Source organism: Oryctolagus cuniculus, chromosome 15, assembly GCF_051225735.1.
Source record: "Oryctolagus cuniculus isolate XC-2025 breed Fujian yellow rabbit chromosome 15, ASM5122573v1, whole genome shotgun sequence".
Lineage (NCBI taxonomy): Eukaryota > Metazoa > Chordata > Mammalia > Lagomorpha > Leporidae > Oryctolagus > Oryctolagus cuniculus.
Window position 1 is genome coordinate 83738458 of NC_142881.1, and position 15604 is coordinate 83754061.

The 15604-nt window shown below is 59.0% G+C and overlaps 2 protein-coding genes across 2 annotated transcripts; both read left to right on the plus strand.

Moving 5' to 3' along the window:
- The first annotated feature begins 400 nt into the window (after window positions 1-400).
- LOC149122134 (TBC1 domain family member 26-like) lies at window positions 401-3584 on the plus strand. Its single transcript, XM_089313757.1, has 6 exons — window positions 401-500; window positions 666-751; window positions 2007-2046; window positions 2485-2559; window positions 3001-3108; window positions 3239-3584. Exons 4-6 carry the CDS (start codon window positions 2521-2523, stop codon window positions 3314-3316), a joined length of 225 nt encoding a protein of 74 aa, XP_089169883.1. The 5' UTR covers window positions 401-500; window positions 666-751; window positions 2007-2046; window positions 2485-2520; the 3' UTR covers window positions 3317-3584.
- A 261-nt stretch (window positions 3585-3845) lies between these two features.
- On the plus strand, window positions 3846-11782 carry LOC149122135 (uncharacterized). The gene is made up of 7 exons (XM_089314139.1): window positions 3846-4419; window positions 6786-6888; window positions 7490-7633; window positions 8019-8084; window positions 8735-8833; window positions 9208-9360; window positions 10895-11782. The coding sequence occupies exons 1-7, from the start codon at window positions 4147-4149 to the stop codon at window positions 11248-11250; spliced, it is 1194 nt and encodes a 397-aa protein (XP_089170265.1). The 5' UTR covers window positions 3846-4146; the 3' UTR covers window positions 11251-11782.
- Window positions 11783-15604: the final 3822 nt, after the last annotated feature.

A 15604-nucleotide genomic window follows, 5' to 3' on the forward strand; every position in this document is an offset into this window, starting at 1 on the left:
GTGGGCCCCTGTGTGCAAAGCATGTATACAGTCATCCCATTCCTCCCGCTGTGCTGGGCATCAGTGTCGAATGGGCCTTGGTGTGATTCTGTGTCAGACACGGGTTCAAGACTAGGTGTCAGATCAGCTGGTATTAGGTGGGGCAGTGAGTCCACCTCTGAGAGCCCCAGAGATGCGGGGACTGGGAGCGGGCCAGGGAGACCCTTAGACTTGGACTCCCTGGAGTACATATGGATGCCAGGCTGGGGGAGGAGCATCCTTTCTGAGGGCAGGGGAGACAATGTGGGGGCTGTCCTTCCCCAACCATCCCTAGTCCCTGTGCTCTGCATAAGTCATCCTCCTGGGACCCAGCTGACCAGGGGGACAGCCTCAGGGCAGCAGTTCCCGAGGGCTCCCTGTGCTGGCTCACATGTGCATGTGTGTCTTACATATTGGATATGGACACCTTGAGGTCCGGCAGAGCCCTGGAGCAAGCAGTGATCATCATGAAGTATGAGAAGGTACGGGCCTGGGTGCTGGGGGAGGATGTGGGACCCTGCCTCAAGTACTGTGCCTGTGAGAGCCAGACCCCACCTCCCTGGGGACAAGGGGAGAGGGGGCAGGCTGCTCAGGTCCACCAGTGACTGACACCCGGGCTTCTCATCTGGGTCCCCTCTCGGCTGCAGGGACACCAAGGAGCGGCACTGTTGGAGCCTGAAGAAGAGGACAATGAAGGCGGCTGAATTGTCCCAGACAGGCTTCGGTTCCTGCAGTGAGTCCTCCACACCCCAGCCCACCCCACGGCAGGGACTGGGATCAGAAACCCCAACATGAGGTGCCACACCTGTCCCCAGGCCCCCATCTTGAGCCCAGCTGTGGTCACAGGCAGGCACTGGTCAGCAGTTAGCCAGAGCCTAGTGTCCCTGTGACTGAGGACTACAGGCAGGGACAGAGCTGGACGTGGGGCAACCACTGGGTACTCTTACTCTGAGGTCTCTGTTTCTGTTAGGTAGAGGGGGTGGTTTCAGGGTCCCCATGCTCCCAGGCAACACAGCCTGGCCATCAGCATTCCAGAGCTGCGGCCACAGGGTTGGGGCACCAGCCTAGCATCTGGCAGTTGTCCAGGAGGTGCCTGGGTCTAGGGTCCAGGCTCAAGGCTTTTGAAGACCTAGTCTGAGGGATGGCCAGGGGTGTGGTCTCTGAGGCTCTGAACCTGCTTGTGGGTTCCCATAGTACAGACCACAGGGAGGCTGCAGCTGAGGGCCCTGCCCCCGGGTCTGTGCTTGGAGGAGTGGGGCCTGGGGGCAGGAGGCAGACTTGGAGGCTGTTCCCACAGATGTCGGGGAGAGAGGCCCCATGGCTGGAGGGTGGGCTCCAGTGACCTAGGGGGATGGAGCCATCTCGGGCCATCTTTGGCATGACTCAGCAGCCCACCTTAGCATGAGGATAGGGGTTTCTGGCTCATGCTGTGCCAGAACTTGGAGAATAACAGGAGCAGAGTGGTGGAGAGATGGCCACAGTCTGGGCTGACAGAGGAGGGGCAGGTGTGGAGCCAGCACCTCAGGCTGCCAGTGCACAGGGGAGGATGGTGGGCAGGGGGGGACCCTGGGAGTTGTGGTGGTCCCAGGTGCCTGGAGCCCCAGGTGCACACTCACAGCACTGAGCATCTCTCAGGCAGGCCACCTGGACTCAGTTCCAGGGTGACTTCTTGGGGAGAGTTGATGTGGGGACACTGCTCCCTCCCCCCCGGGCAGCCTGGCCCTGCTCAGGACAGCAACCCCCCAACCGCTGTGGGGGTGCTGCCACACACCCAGGAAGGTGGACCTCTGACAGGCCTGGAGACCCCCACTGGCAGCAAGGGCCCCTGCCTGGCCCTGGGCTCCCTGTGCTCATGGTCACCAGCCCCTCCCTTCCCGTCTCAGTCCCCTAGGCTGAGAAGTTGAGGCTGGTACTTCCCTGGCCCATTAGGGAGGTAGAGGTGCTGGTTGTGGTCCTGTCCTCACCTCTCCACCTCCCTTGCTTTCCAGTGAGCAGAAGTTGCCCCAAGACAGCACCCTGGGGGCAAAGGTAAGGACAAGTCCTTGGCCATGGGCCAGTCATCTGGGAAGCAGAGCTGGGTGGAGGGGGCATGTGGGGCTCGGCAATGGTTAGTGGGAGTACCATAAGGCCCTGTGATGGAATACTTACATGGCACCTGCTAACATCTTAACATACTTGCCTGTGCCAGAACTGAGCCACAGCTCAGGGGCATCTGCCTGTCGGCCGCCCTGACTTATTGGCATGCTAGGGAGTGACCTGGCTAGAGCTCAGGGGCTCTGCCTTTACAACAGGGCAGCTCGGATCAGAGGCCATGCCGCCGACTCTCCCCAGACAGAATATCTGGGGCTCACAGTCTGTGCCTTTTCTGGCTCCTTCCTTTGAGCACACACAGAGCTCCTGAGCTGCATCTGAGAGCCACTCTCAGAGCCTGAAGCTGGGCTCATGCCATCCTATCTCATTTTCCAGTGTAAACAGGTGCGCAGGATCCAGAAATGGATCAAGATGATAAAGAACCACAGCAAATATTGTGGCAGCGAGAAGGTACCGTGGAGCTGAGGGCCCCTCGGGAACACTGAGAGCTGAGTTGGGGCTTGAGCAGTGCCCATTCCTGTGCCAGGCACCACCTGCCTCTCAAATGCCCAGGGGCAACTGTCCAGCCCTTAGAGACATAGGTCATCTGCACCCCTTCCCCATACACACAGGACACTGTCCTGGTAGAAAATCTGAAGTCACTGCTGAAGACAATCCCGGATGCAGGGCAGGTTTCCAGGTGCCCTGTAGGGGGCAGTCAGTGCAGGGCAGAGCCGGTGCCCCTGAGCCCTTGGCCCCCAGTCACTGTGGGTCATAAGGCCCCCATCTGGGCAGATCCTCCCTCTGCCAATACACAGGGAGCCCCTGGCTTCTCCCTCCTGCTGTCTCACCCTGCAGTCCCTCCCTGAACGGCCATGTTCACCACTCACCAGAGCCTCCTCTCTCCTGTAGTTTCAGCACAGAATTTATAAGGGGATCCCTGCCCAGGTGCGCAGGAAGGTGTGGGCCGTGATGCTGGAGGTGGACAAGAAGAAGGCCCAGAATCTGGGCAAATACGCGGTACGGCTCTGCACTCAGCCCAAGGGGGCTCAAGCTGCTCGGGTCTGGTTAGGAGCCTGAGTCTCCGTGGAGGACCGTCCCTCACTGAACCCTCGGGAGCCTCCTCCCCATCCTGCCTTCCTCTCTCTAGATCCTAGTCAGTGCCTCCTCCACGTCTCCTCAGACTCAGCTGGGACTGGACATGTGTGTTTTGTGCCAGAGGCTTTAACCTGCTCTCTGCTGAACTCACCTGGGCAGCTTGGCATAAGGCCAGAAGAGAGGAATTGCTGTGCCCATGATGGGCGGGGGTCTCCCAGTATGAGATCACAATGGTGTGAGGTCGGGAGCCCCACAGGCTCTGTGCTAACAGGGCCTGCCCTTCGCTGGCCCTGCCTTCACATGCAATTGCACCCCTGGCATTGCCCTTGCCTGGAGTGGCTGGTCCGATGGTCAGACAGCTCTCAATGCTTCCGGGAAAGGAGGGAGCAAGGACTGGTGTGAGCAGAGGGCTGGCAACTGCAGCTGACTCTCGTGTCCCCGGCTGCCATCAGGGAGCAGGGCCCAGCTGTGTGGCCCACCCTGCCTCCCCCAAGTCTGCATTTTGGGGCTACCCTGGGAGCTGGGCCTGGAGACAGTCATTGCCCAGACTCAGCTCCAAGCCCAGGGTGGCTTCCAACGTCTAGATGGAGATGGGCCCCTCCTGCAGGGGGCAGCATGGAGCAGTGGTCAGGCTCTGGCTGACTCCTGGAGGGCAGGGCCTGAGATGCCAGCGAGGAGGATCAGAAGCCTGGCTGGGGTCAGACCGCGTCTATGCTGAGAGCTGAGGGCAGGCAGGGGTAGTGCACAGGGACCTTTCAGAGCCCCTGTCTGATACTGACCATCGGGGTCCCAGTGGCCCCCTCAGCAGGGATGCTGGCAAGGGGGTGACATGGATGCTGAGGCAAGTAGGGAGCCCATGACCCCCCCTCAACGTGGGACCCAGAAGGGAATGAGCTCCCTGCAGGGAACTCTCCCTGTCAGCCAGAAGAGCTGACGTGGACGTGAGGTCCTTGTGTGGCAATGGGGCTTTTGCTAGTCCTGAGGCTGGCCCCTCCCCCTTGTCCTCCCCATCCTGCCTTCCTCTCCCTAGATCCTAGTCAGTGCCTCCTCCACGTCTCCTCAGACTCAGCTGGGACTGGACATGTGTGTTTTGTGCTAGAGGCTTTAACCTGCTCTCTGCTGAAGATGAAAAGAGCAGGCCAGACTGGGCGCCAGACACTTCCATCACATCGACTCCGCCATCACATGGGCTTTCAGAAACCACCTGATGTTCCAGGAATGTTACGGAATGAAGTGAGGCCTCTGGGCTGGGGAGGACCCGGGGGTGGGAGGAGCAAGGGTCCTGGGGCACATGGGGTCCCTAGGGAAGACTTGGGTGCAAACCTGAAACAGTTCACTTAGCACAGAAAACAAAATTGCCTTTTATATATTATATAAACTTTTTTATATTATATAAACTTTCCCAAAGACACTGTGGAGAGAATGAAATGAAAAGAAACACAAGGGGAGACAATATTAGCAATCTACCTTATTAAGGTATTATTTCCAGAATATTCAAGGAGCCCTTCAACTCAGTAAGAAGGAAGCAGTGGGCAGCCTCCTAGTACCCCAGGGACACAGGCTCAGGAGGGCCCCTTCATGATGGCACACACAATTCTACTCAACGCATGAACACATGCTTAGCACCTAAACCACAACGGGGCACCAGTGCACAGCTGTGAGAATGGGGGAACTAAAACCACCGAGGACACCGGGTGCTGGGCAGAACGTGAGGCGAGCGCCACTCTGGTTCATTGCAGGAACAGAGCACAGTGGCCCAGGCCCCCAGCAGCACCCAGGGCCATTTCTCACAATGAGAGACACACACCTTCCACACAAACCCCCAGCACACACGCACATGTACACAAGCACCAGAACAGCTGAGTGCATAAAACCCTCACGCAAGATTCAGGGTTGTGTTCACAGTCACTGGACGCAGGACTACCCTGCACGATGCTCAGTGGGGACACAGATAAGCAACCCGTGTCACAGATGAATCCGAGAACAGGATTCAGTGAGAGGCAGGACGAGGCTCGGCCCTGGGCACACCTGGATGCATCTCAGGTGCATTCTGCTAAGAGAGGAAGCATCCCTCAAAGGCTACACATACTGCGATCCACTCACAGGACGTCTGAGAAAGGCCGAACCCTGGGACACACAACAGGGCAGTGGTGGCCATGGGCTGGGGGAGGTGGGAAGTTTGGCCACAGAGGCTCATGGGGAACACATAGGCCACAGGAGCTGCTCCCTACCAGGCTGAACGTGCATGGGAGGCTGACTCTCCACAGCTTAGACCCACGGGACTGCACCTCCCACAGTGGAACGCTCACCTGTGCAACGAACACCCACCTGGGGAAATGAAACTGCACGTGACTGCACCCTGGGAGATGTTAGTGTCCCTGCAGGCAGTGCTCACCCACATGGTGGACAACACACAGGTGCCCTGATGATGTCACTGCTCATGAGCAGAGTGTCACAGGCCCTGCGTATGGCTGTCATGCTCTGTTAGGCATAGCCACACTGAGAGCCTCAGCAGCACAGGACGCACAGCCTCTGTCCTCTCTCTTCCAGCCAACGCACCTTATTCCAAGTGCTCATGGCCTATTCTGTTTACAATCCCGTGAGTATTCTGGGATCATATCGCAGGTGCTATCCCGGCAGTCCTTGTAGGGCACCCTTGGTCACAGAGATCCCAGCCTGTGTTGAGGGGGCCTCTCTCATCCACAGCTCTGGGACAGAGGTGTAGAGGCCAGGCTCTGGGCCTCCTTGGACCCAACCTCAAGTTCTGTGAGGAGAAAGGCAGCCTTCTCCTGGGCTGGCCTCCAGACCCCAGGAGCTTGGCTGAGTTGGGACACCCCTCCCAGGACTAGCATTCCACACAGTGGGGTGTGGGGCGAAGGCAGGACAGATCAGGTGTATGACTTTGCTCATCAAAGTTGAGTCTGGGTCCCACTGATGCCATTACACCCACCAGACATGTGGTTGGACCCATGGGCCTGAATCCCACTCCACACAGCACCACTGCCACAACCACCCACTCAGACCTTTCCCATGCATGGAGCAGGTGCAGGGCTCCATGGGTGACCCAGCAAGGCCTGGACATCCCCATCCCCTGACCTGCCACTGGTCAACCCTGCCTGGTGCCCTGGTTCCCAGGGGGCCTGGCACGCAGGAAGCCCAGGCCTGTACCCATGACAGAGGCACACCTCCTATTTTGGTCCTGGTAGCACTTCCTGGCTTACTTCTTCCTCATGTGAGAAAGGGCCACCACGTCACCTGCAGAGCTCAGGGGTCCAGAAGCTTCCATGGGCATGGGTCTGGATTCCCACAGCAACCTGGCCCATCCTGACATCTTGTGGGTAACAGGTCCCCATACTTCAGGTCTCCCCGCTGTGCTGCCTAAGCTCAGGCCCTGCAGGATTCCCTCCAGGAACTTGGAGAACTTCGATGGGCTCCAATTCTTGGGCTGCTGACACCAAATGGCAGGATTCAGACACAGGGGCTCCCTCCCCAATCTTCCTAGACCCTTCAGTGGGTGACCTTGATCTCCCTGAGAGGTGGGCCATCCCAGGATATTATTCTTGCCAGGGGAGGTCTAAAGGTATTCTGGGATCTTGCAGGAGGTGGGCTACAGCCAGGGCCTGAGCCATGTGGTGGCGCTTCTGCTCATGTATATGCCCAAGGAGGACTCTTTCTGGGCCCTGGTCCAGCTCATGGAAAACAGTAAGCACACGATGCACGGTAGGTGGATGGCGTGTGAGGCCCAGTGCATGAAAGTCCATGCACAGCCCTCACTGGCTCCTGAATGTGCAGGACAGTGTCCCTGTTGGTGGGGGGGGTGCTCTCCCTAGAAGCCAGGGCTGGCAGAGGCCTCCCACACTGAGCCAGCCCCCTTCTTTCACCACCATCCAAAGGCCCAGCAGCTTGGCCATGGCCATCCTGGGTGTGGGAACCTTCAGAACAAGGGGTCCTGTCCTTGTCCAGTGACTCAGGTTGTTTCTGGCTCTTCTGCCTCACACTTCTCTACGCAGACTCTCAAGCAGAGAGCCACACCCAGGGAACTTACAGAAGGCAGCATCCCCTGTACGGTCACCCCTTCATCGCTCCTGAGTCTTGGAATGGTCAGGAGGCACCCAGTTTGACAGCATTCACCCCAGCAGTATCCAGGGGGCAGCCTGGCCTGGGCTGCACACAGTCACCCACCTGCACCCACCTCCCAAGCAGGTCCTCTGCCCTGGACACATTCATTCCCACCTGCCCCTGGTCGAGCCTCCCCTGATTCTCAGTGCTCAGAAAGACCCCACCCTGGCCTTGGGCTCTCCAGCCTTCCTAGGAGGAGGCTCTAACATGGGGATGTGGCTGATACTATTCGGGTTTCTACAAACCGAACACCCCAAAACTGGAGCGATTCCAGCACCACCTGAGAGATATCATGCATCGCGTGCTCCCCTCCCTGGAGAAACACCTGGTAAGTAAACATCTCCTTTCTCCCCTCGGGGGCTCTGTGCTCAGGGAGGGGAGGACAGAGAGGGGTCCTGACTGCTTCCTGGGCCAGGGGAGGCTACGTCCTCACCAAGGCTTTTCTTGGTTACTGGGGGCTACGGCAGCTTGGGTGCTGGTTTGATTTCCTGCACTTGGTCCCCCAGAGTTTGCGTAGATTGGAGGGAAACGCTGTCCCAGGGCAGAGTGGACTGAGGGACCTGTGTCCCTTCAGGAATCTGCATAGCTGGGAGAGGGGATGCACCTGCTGCTGGGCTTCCTGCACCCAGGGGCTCTGCCACAGGGCACAGATTAGAGGGAGTCAGGCCTGGGCCCTGGGACCTGGGCCCTGAGCCCCCTCTGCCTCTTCTTAGGAGAAGGAGGGTGTGTACCTGGAGGACTACACCGCACACTGGTGCATCCAGGGTTTCCTGGATGGGGTAAGTGCCCCGGGGACCCCTTGCCCAGGGAAGCTCCTGCCCAGTATCTGGCTCTCTTGTCCTGGTGGCCTATGACTCTGATCAGGGCTGAGCACCCCCAGCCCCAGCAGACATAGGAGGGAGCCTGCTGTGCAGACCAGGCAGGCCCTGCCCTGCTAAAGGTGGTCCAAGCTGAGGCTGAGCCTCAGGGACATCAAGGAGGGGACAGGTCCCACCAGGACCCATCCTGAGAGCCTGGCAAAGGCCAGAGCCCTACAGTGAGAGGCAGAAGATCCATAGACCTTGGGTGGCACAGGCTGGTGTCAGCACAGCCCAAGGGCTGACCCATCCCCCAGGTCCCTGGTGTGTCTGGTATCTCCAGTGTGGCTTCCAAAGTGTGCAGACCCCCAGGGTCCAAGACAGGACATGGTCATCCTCTCTGGGTCTGGTTCCCTGAGTGGGCGGGGATGTGGCTGTGAGGAATGGCCTTACCTCCCAATGAAACCAGTCCCCCACCCTCACCTCCCCTCCCAGGAGCAGCTCTGGCCTTCTTGTGTGATGCAGCCTCCTGGAGTCTCCCTCTGTCCTAGGATAGTGACACTGCACACCCACCCCTGTGGGCCCTGCTGAGGCCCTGATGGGCAGGGTCCTCCAATGCCTCTGTCCCCCAGGTGCTGTTCCCCCAGCTCTGAGGATGTGGGACATCTATATCCTTGAGGGTGAGCACGTGCTCACCACCATGGCATACACGGCCCTCAAGATCCATCACAGTGAGTCCTCAGGGCCCACAGAGGCCCAGGTGCTGGGGACGGAGGAGCTGGGGGTCCCCCTGCCTGTGTCTCATGAGCAGGGCTTGAGGGAGGCATGAGGGGGTTTGCGAGTCCTGGGTTCTCTTCAGGAGGGCACTGAGAATCCCCTGTTGCATCCCCAATCCCAGGCCCCCACAGACCACAAGGAGAAGTGGCCAGGGTCCTTGCCCAGGAAATTGGCCCCTGAGCAGTCCCTCCAGTGCTTGGCTTGACACCCAAGGGTGTCCAAGGGTGTCTGCAGCCCATGTCTGGTGCTGGGACAGGGCTTGGAGCAGCCATGGTGGCTGCACCATCTCTAGGGCCCCTCCTAGCCTGACACCCGCCCCCATGTCTAGAGTGCCTGCTGAAGATGTCCAGGGACCACATCCATGGGTTTCTGCAGCTGACCCTGAAGCAGGCCTGGTCACTGAGTGAGGATGTGGTCATCAGGCAGCTGCGGGCCTCCATGCGTGAGCTGGGGAAGCTCCAGTGCCTCCTGCCTCCCGAAGGTGAGTCCAGCACACGGCCCCGTCCCATGCTCCCTTGGGGGAGTCAGTAGTGGGAGTGCCAGCCCTGGCAGCCCTGCCCAGGGCCTCACCTCTTCCTTGTCCTCCATGTCCTCCCCGGGCTCAGCAGTTCTGCTTTCAGAAGCTCTGACAGCATGGCCTGGGGGGGCGTCAGGCAGCTGCCCTGATTCCTCCTGTGGGGGACTGCTCTCCCCCAATGACTCTGGGGCTGGGATGTGGAGCTGTCCTAGGGCTCTGTGGCTCTGGCTCCTCAGCTGACCTCCACTCTGGAGTGGATTTGAGGCCCCGCCTTGAGCTACCCTGCCCAGGTCTGGAGCAGGTACCCTGGCTCAGTGTCCCCAGGAGCCTGGAGCACAGCTGGACTCCCACTCCAGCAAGATGAGAAGTGGCCCTGCCTGCCCAGGGTGCATCTCCCTGACTGACCCCACACAGGCTCCTGGCACAATGACCACAGCTGTCTGCACACAGGACCCTCCTAGGACAGGGGTGGGTGGGGCTCCCACCTGCATGTAGGCAGGGCTAGAGGAAGGTGGGGCTGTGGGAGACCCTGCACAGTGAAGGCCAAAGCCAGCCAGCACTGCATCCCCTTCAAACATCTGAGGATCCCTGGAAGGCCCAGGTGCCCTGAGCCCAGTTGTGGGGGCTGAGTCCACTCCTGTGAGCAGGGTGGGCACAGAGGCAGGCACTGCAGGCCCCCACAGCAGAACCCAAGTGCAGCTGAGTGTGGGCTCTGCAGTCCTAGCCTCGGGCCAACTGAAGTCAGTGGAACCTGGAGCAGCGCTGGCCTCTGGGCTCTGGTGGGGAGGGGTCCCCATACTCGTCCCTGTTGCTGCTGCTGCCATCAAGGACCTGAGTGCCTGGGTCCCCATGAAGAGCAGAGATGGGTTTGTCCCAGCTCTAGAGGCTGGCAGTGGGGACCCAGGTGCAGGCTGTTGAGGCACTGGGGAGGCCCCACTGTGCTTCCAGGTTCTGCCTCCCCTGGGAGCTTGTGGGACAGAAGCGGTGCTGTCTCACCAGGAAAGGGACAGTGGCCCAGGGTCAGAGGACACAGGGCACCCCTGTCACCTCTTTAGAAACTGCATTCTTGTCCCCAAGGGCCTGAATCAGACCCCATGTCTGCCCCACAGCCCCAGCTCTCACCCCCATCATCTTAGGCTCAGTTCCTTTCCAGCCATTTAGGAGGGACTCAGATGCGGGTAACTCAGCCAATGCACTGATAGGGCACAGGAGGTCAGGTGGGGTAGGTGATGGGGTCCTGAGTTGGTGCCTCGATCCCCAGAGAGAGTGAGGTGGGGAGGGCAGGGCCATCCACCCTGTGGGCCTGTGCAGGAGGAGCCGGAGCTGTCCCAGGGCTCCCCTGGCCCAGGCTGCACACACCGCCCCTCTGGGGCCAGCAGCCTGGGAGAGTCCTCAGTGTCACATGGGATGATGGGGACCCCAGGGTGAGGTCGAGGCAGGCACCCTGCAGGTCAGATGGGGGCTGTGGAGAAGCAAACCGCGTCTCTTCTTCTTCCAGCCAAGGCCATCAAACGGTGTGGCAGGCCCCTGGGGCAGGCACACGTCCCCCAGAAGCATGTTCCTGCCCCCAGTGCCATGAAGGCCAAGATCGCCATTCAGGACACAGTGGCAGTGTGGGAGCAGACCAGGGGTCCCGCTGCCCGTGCAGTGATGATCCATCCTCCAGAAAGCTTTGGCCTCCGCATTGCCGTGAGGGAAGGCATCGAGGAGGAGGAGAGCTGCGAAGGCAGCCCAGAGCCCCTCGGCCTGGGCTCCCCTGTGTGGACCGCAGAGTCCACATGTGGCCAGCCCCACGGAGACTCCAGAGAGCTCATGGGGGAGGGGAGGGCTGTGCCAGTGTGCCAGTCTCCCTAACCTGAGCGGGCCAGGACAGAGGGAGGACGACTCTTCTGATGCTGGCAGCCGGGAGGGCCTGTGGATGTGGGCTCCTCCACAGGCCTTGGAGCCCCTGGAACCAGGGCCCATGCAGCCCGTCCCAGCCTGGGGGCCATGGCTGAAGACTCCCCACTACTGGCATGGCAGCCCCATGCACTCTGGACAGCCATGGGCTGGAGCCGGCCAGAGCCAGCCCTGGGCTGGGAGACCAGGCCCGTGTGCCCTCCCTGGCCCGAGGCCTCCTTACCTCCTACTCCATGGGGCACCTGGATGATGGGTGCCTCCTAGAAGAGAGGCTGAGCCCACCACGTGTCCTGCCCAGGCTGGGCAGCAGCCTTCCGTGTGTCTTCACGGCATCCTATACACTTGATTGAGCCCCGACCCCCCAGGCTCTTCCTGGGGCCAGGATACCCCGTTACTGCAAGACAACAGCAGTGCTGAGAGCCACTGTACTAACCCCTGCCCCCTGCCCCTGCCACCCTCAGGTGGTGCTGACCCTATATTAAATGGTTACAAGGAAACGTGTTTGCTCCAGTTTGTGACCCTGGTGTCCATAGGGGTCTGGGTCAGGGTGGGAGAGCAGCAGCTGTGAGTGCCCGTGACCTCTGGGACAGATCGGCACAATAGGAACAGTCATGGTGGGAGGGCCTGAGTCACCTCTATGCTCTTGTAGACCTGGGCAGCCGTGTGCAGCATCCCTGGCTTGCCCCCACATGTCTCTCCCTTCTGTCCTGTATATTCTGGAACCCAGCTCCTCTTCACCCTGACACCGGGAGAGGGCCCCCAGCATGCTCGGCTGGGTCCTAGGGGGATGCCAGCAGGGCCTTTCTGTACTACTGAGCCCTGGTGTCTGCACTGAGTTGCTGGGGGGAGGGCTGCCATGGGTGCTGTGGGCTGGCCCCGCTTGCCCCAGGCCCGGCCCTGGTCTAGTACAGCGACCTGTTTTGAGCCCATCCCCTCTGCCCCCACCTGTCCCAGCTCCCCACGGCCTCCTGTGGCACAGCTGTCTGCTGCTGCCTGCAGAGCTGGCTGCCTGGTGACTCCAGGTGCCCTCAGGGATGGGGACGGGGCCTTTCTCTGTGCTCTTCTGGGTCTGTAGGTCAGAGCCCTCGGGTCCCAGCCAGGCCCACCTGAGCCCGCATTCTGATGAGGGAGAGATGTGGCCTTTGCCCCCTAGAACGTGAGCCCTGGCCCCGGCCTCGGCTGTGCTGGATGGGAGTGTGCATCTGTACCACACCCCGTTTGTGAGCACAAGGCAGAGGTTGCATCACAGAGACGTGGACTCGCTCTGTGTGTCTGGCCCCACCTGCTTCTCCTGTCACAGGTGCTCAGGGCAGGGGCCCAGCCTTCTTCCACGCTGTGTGGTGTCTCCCGAGGCCATGGCTGAGGCTATTGCTACTGTGTCTGGGAATCAGCCAGCCCTGGGAGGCACGGTCTGTTCCCAGTTCTTCAGGGGCTCACGCGTCAGAGCATCAAGAATACAAAAGGTGAAAGTCACAGTTAGTGAACGTGGCTCTGGGGTGAACAGACAGCAAATAGACAAAATGCAGAGTCCAAGAAAATATGGTTAAAACTCACCCTGCCCCCACCCAGACACAAAGCCACCTTCCACATCCTCTTGTCCATCTCACAAAGGCCAAGCAGGTCAGGTGAGAGTGAGAGGGCTGCAATCCCACCTGCAGGAGGCTTGCAGGGGACACAAGGTGTCCAGGTTTTGTCCAGCGTCCAGCATGGTGGGGGAGAGGAAAACCTAGAGAGAGACAGACCTGATTCCACAGCGCCTCTGCCACTGGACAGCTGAGCCATTGGCAAAGTCCCTCACCTTCCTAGCTTCCATTTGCTGTCCTGTGAAATGTCAGTGACAGCAGCACCTGGAGCAGGCATCCTAGAGACACACAGGCTGGTGTTGTGGCACAGCGGGTTAAGCCGCTGCCTGCGATGCCAGCTTCTGTGCTGGTCCGAGTGGCCGCTCTTCTGCTTCCAACCCAGCCCCCTGCGAATGCGCCTGGGAAGACATCAATGATGGCCAGAGTACTTGGGCCCCTGCCTCCCAAGTGGGAGACCTGGATGGAGCTCCAGGTTCCTAGCTTCAGCCGTTGTGGCCATTTGGGGAGTGAACCATGAAATGGAAGATTTCTCTCTGCCTCTCCCTCCCTCCCTCCCTCCCTTTCTCCCTCTCTCCCTCTGTCACTTTCAAATAAATAAAAATATTTTTAAAAATTAAATTTTAACAATGTTTATTATAGTGTTTGTCCTAATACATGATGCTATGTATCCAAAAAGCAAAGGATCCTTAAGGGAAAATAAAGTGGTAGAGGAAGAAGTGGAATTGTGCCCGGGGTCAGAAAGGGAAGTCTCGCAGAGCTGGGGAGGCCTGGGCAGGGCCTTAGGAAGCATGCTATCGTGTGTGCAGATGGTAGGAGGAGAGTGCTGGGGGGCTAGGGGTAAAACACCATCAGATGTCCACGTATCGCTCCTCTCCCCCATCATTAAGACCCCATAAGGGATAAGAAAATGGCAAAATCTGTGCTAGGAGATAGCCAGGGTCCCAGCTCCCAGATTCTGAGAGCACACAGTGACATGGAGCCACACCCAGGCTGGAAAGAGACCCTGTGCAGGTAGAACAGCACTCACTAAGGAGCTGCTCTAGACAGAGACTCCCCCAGCACTTCAAGGTCAAGGGGAGGGGCTCTCACAGTGTCTAGCAGCCCTGCTGCCACTGCTCTGTAGGTGCCCTGGTTCTGCCTGCTGTGTGCTCCTGGCTTTGGCCTGGCCCAGCTCTGGCCAACATGGCCATTTGGGATCTCTCTCTCTCTCTCTCTCTCTCTCTCTCTCTTTTTCTCTCTCTCTGTCTCTCTCTCTCTCCACCCCTCTATTTCAAATCATTTTTAAATACATAAAAATCAGCCTTACATTCCCAGGTAGTAGGTATGATTTTTGTCCCATTTTACAAACAAGCAGAGACAGATGAAACAACTTGCTCAAGGTCACAGCTGAGCAATGGCACTGGGATGGGGCCCGGATGGCTGCCACTTGAGCTGAGCGTTTGGTTTGCACGTTGGGGAGTTTGCTCTTGGAGGTGCACAGGAGAGAGGGACCCAGCTCTCACGGGGCTCCCATTGGCAAGGACTTTCATGTATTCATTCACGCGTCTATGCCTTACACAGCCTCATTATCTTGAAAACCACATCCTGCTGCCCGCCCTGCATGCGCAGTGCAGACTTCGGAGTGAATTCCAAGTGTGACCCTCTCGAAGGCTGACACCATCGATCAAGCAGCCGGGGTGTCACCAGATTTAAGCCTTTTGCGTGGTCTACATCAGTCCCTTTGGCTTCCCCAGGACTGAAGCCCCTCTCCCTGGACAAGAGCCCTGTGTCTTGGCCTCAGGGCTTCTTTGCTCCCTGGAGGGGACTAAGGGGTGGGTTCCCCTCCAGCTCTGACTGCCTCTCAGGGGATCTGGGCTGTTTCTTCCCCAAGGCTACTCCAGGTGTAACTGCAGGAGGTTCTTGTCTTTGCACAACAGAGTTGGGGGTAGGGGGTGTGAGGCAGTGTAGCAGCAAGCAGCCAGGCATGTTTCATGAATCGAATACACCTGCCAGGCCAGGCAGGCATCTGGGGAAGAACTGAGGGCCTGGTTTGCATTCAGACGGCAGTTTTCATAGAACATGGGTGTGGGCCCCTGTTTCTCCTCCCTGCTCCCTCTCCAGGATATTGCTGGGTGGAGGGCTTCCTGGGTGTAGAATTCCTAAAATTCCCCCCAGGATCTTCTCAGCAGGGCACTACTGGACCCGATAGCTCTCTGGGTATAGGGCGGGAAATGGTCCCCTAAGCCGAAACCCACCCAACAAAGCAGTGCTTTAGGTATGGACTTCCTGGACAGGCACAGAGGTTTCCATTTTCTTGAAAAATTCCCACTTTCTTCAGCCTCTCACACACATAGGCTAATGTCTATCTAGCTACCAACACAAGGTTGCTTGTATTTATTTATTTTTTAACCAGCATCAGAGCGACTTGGAGCCCCCATCCCATGCTGGCTGGGTTGATCCCAGCTGATGGCCTCAGAGCTGTAGCAGAGACAGCAGGCCCTGCCAGCCCCCACTCCCCCACACCTCCACACCTGAGGCTCTGAGCTCCACTCTAGCACTGCCCCCTGAGCCATGCCAGCTTGCACTTCCTGAGTAAAACAAATGGAGGCCCTTGTTTCAAGCCATCGCCCTGGGAAAGTTGGTTACATGAAACAGATGACCAGAACACAGGCAGCCATAAGTGCTAATGTTCCTGTGGGAGACCCCTTGCCCAGGCATCCAACAGAATGAGACTCCCATCCCTTCAC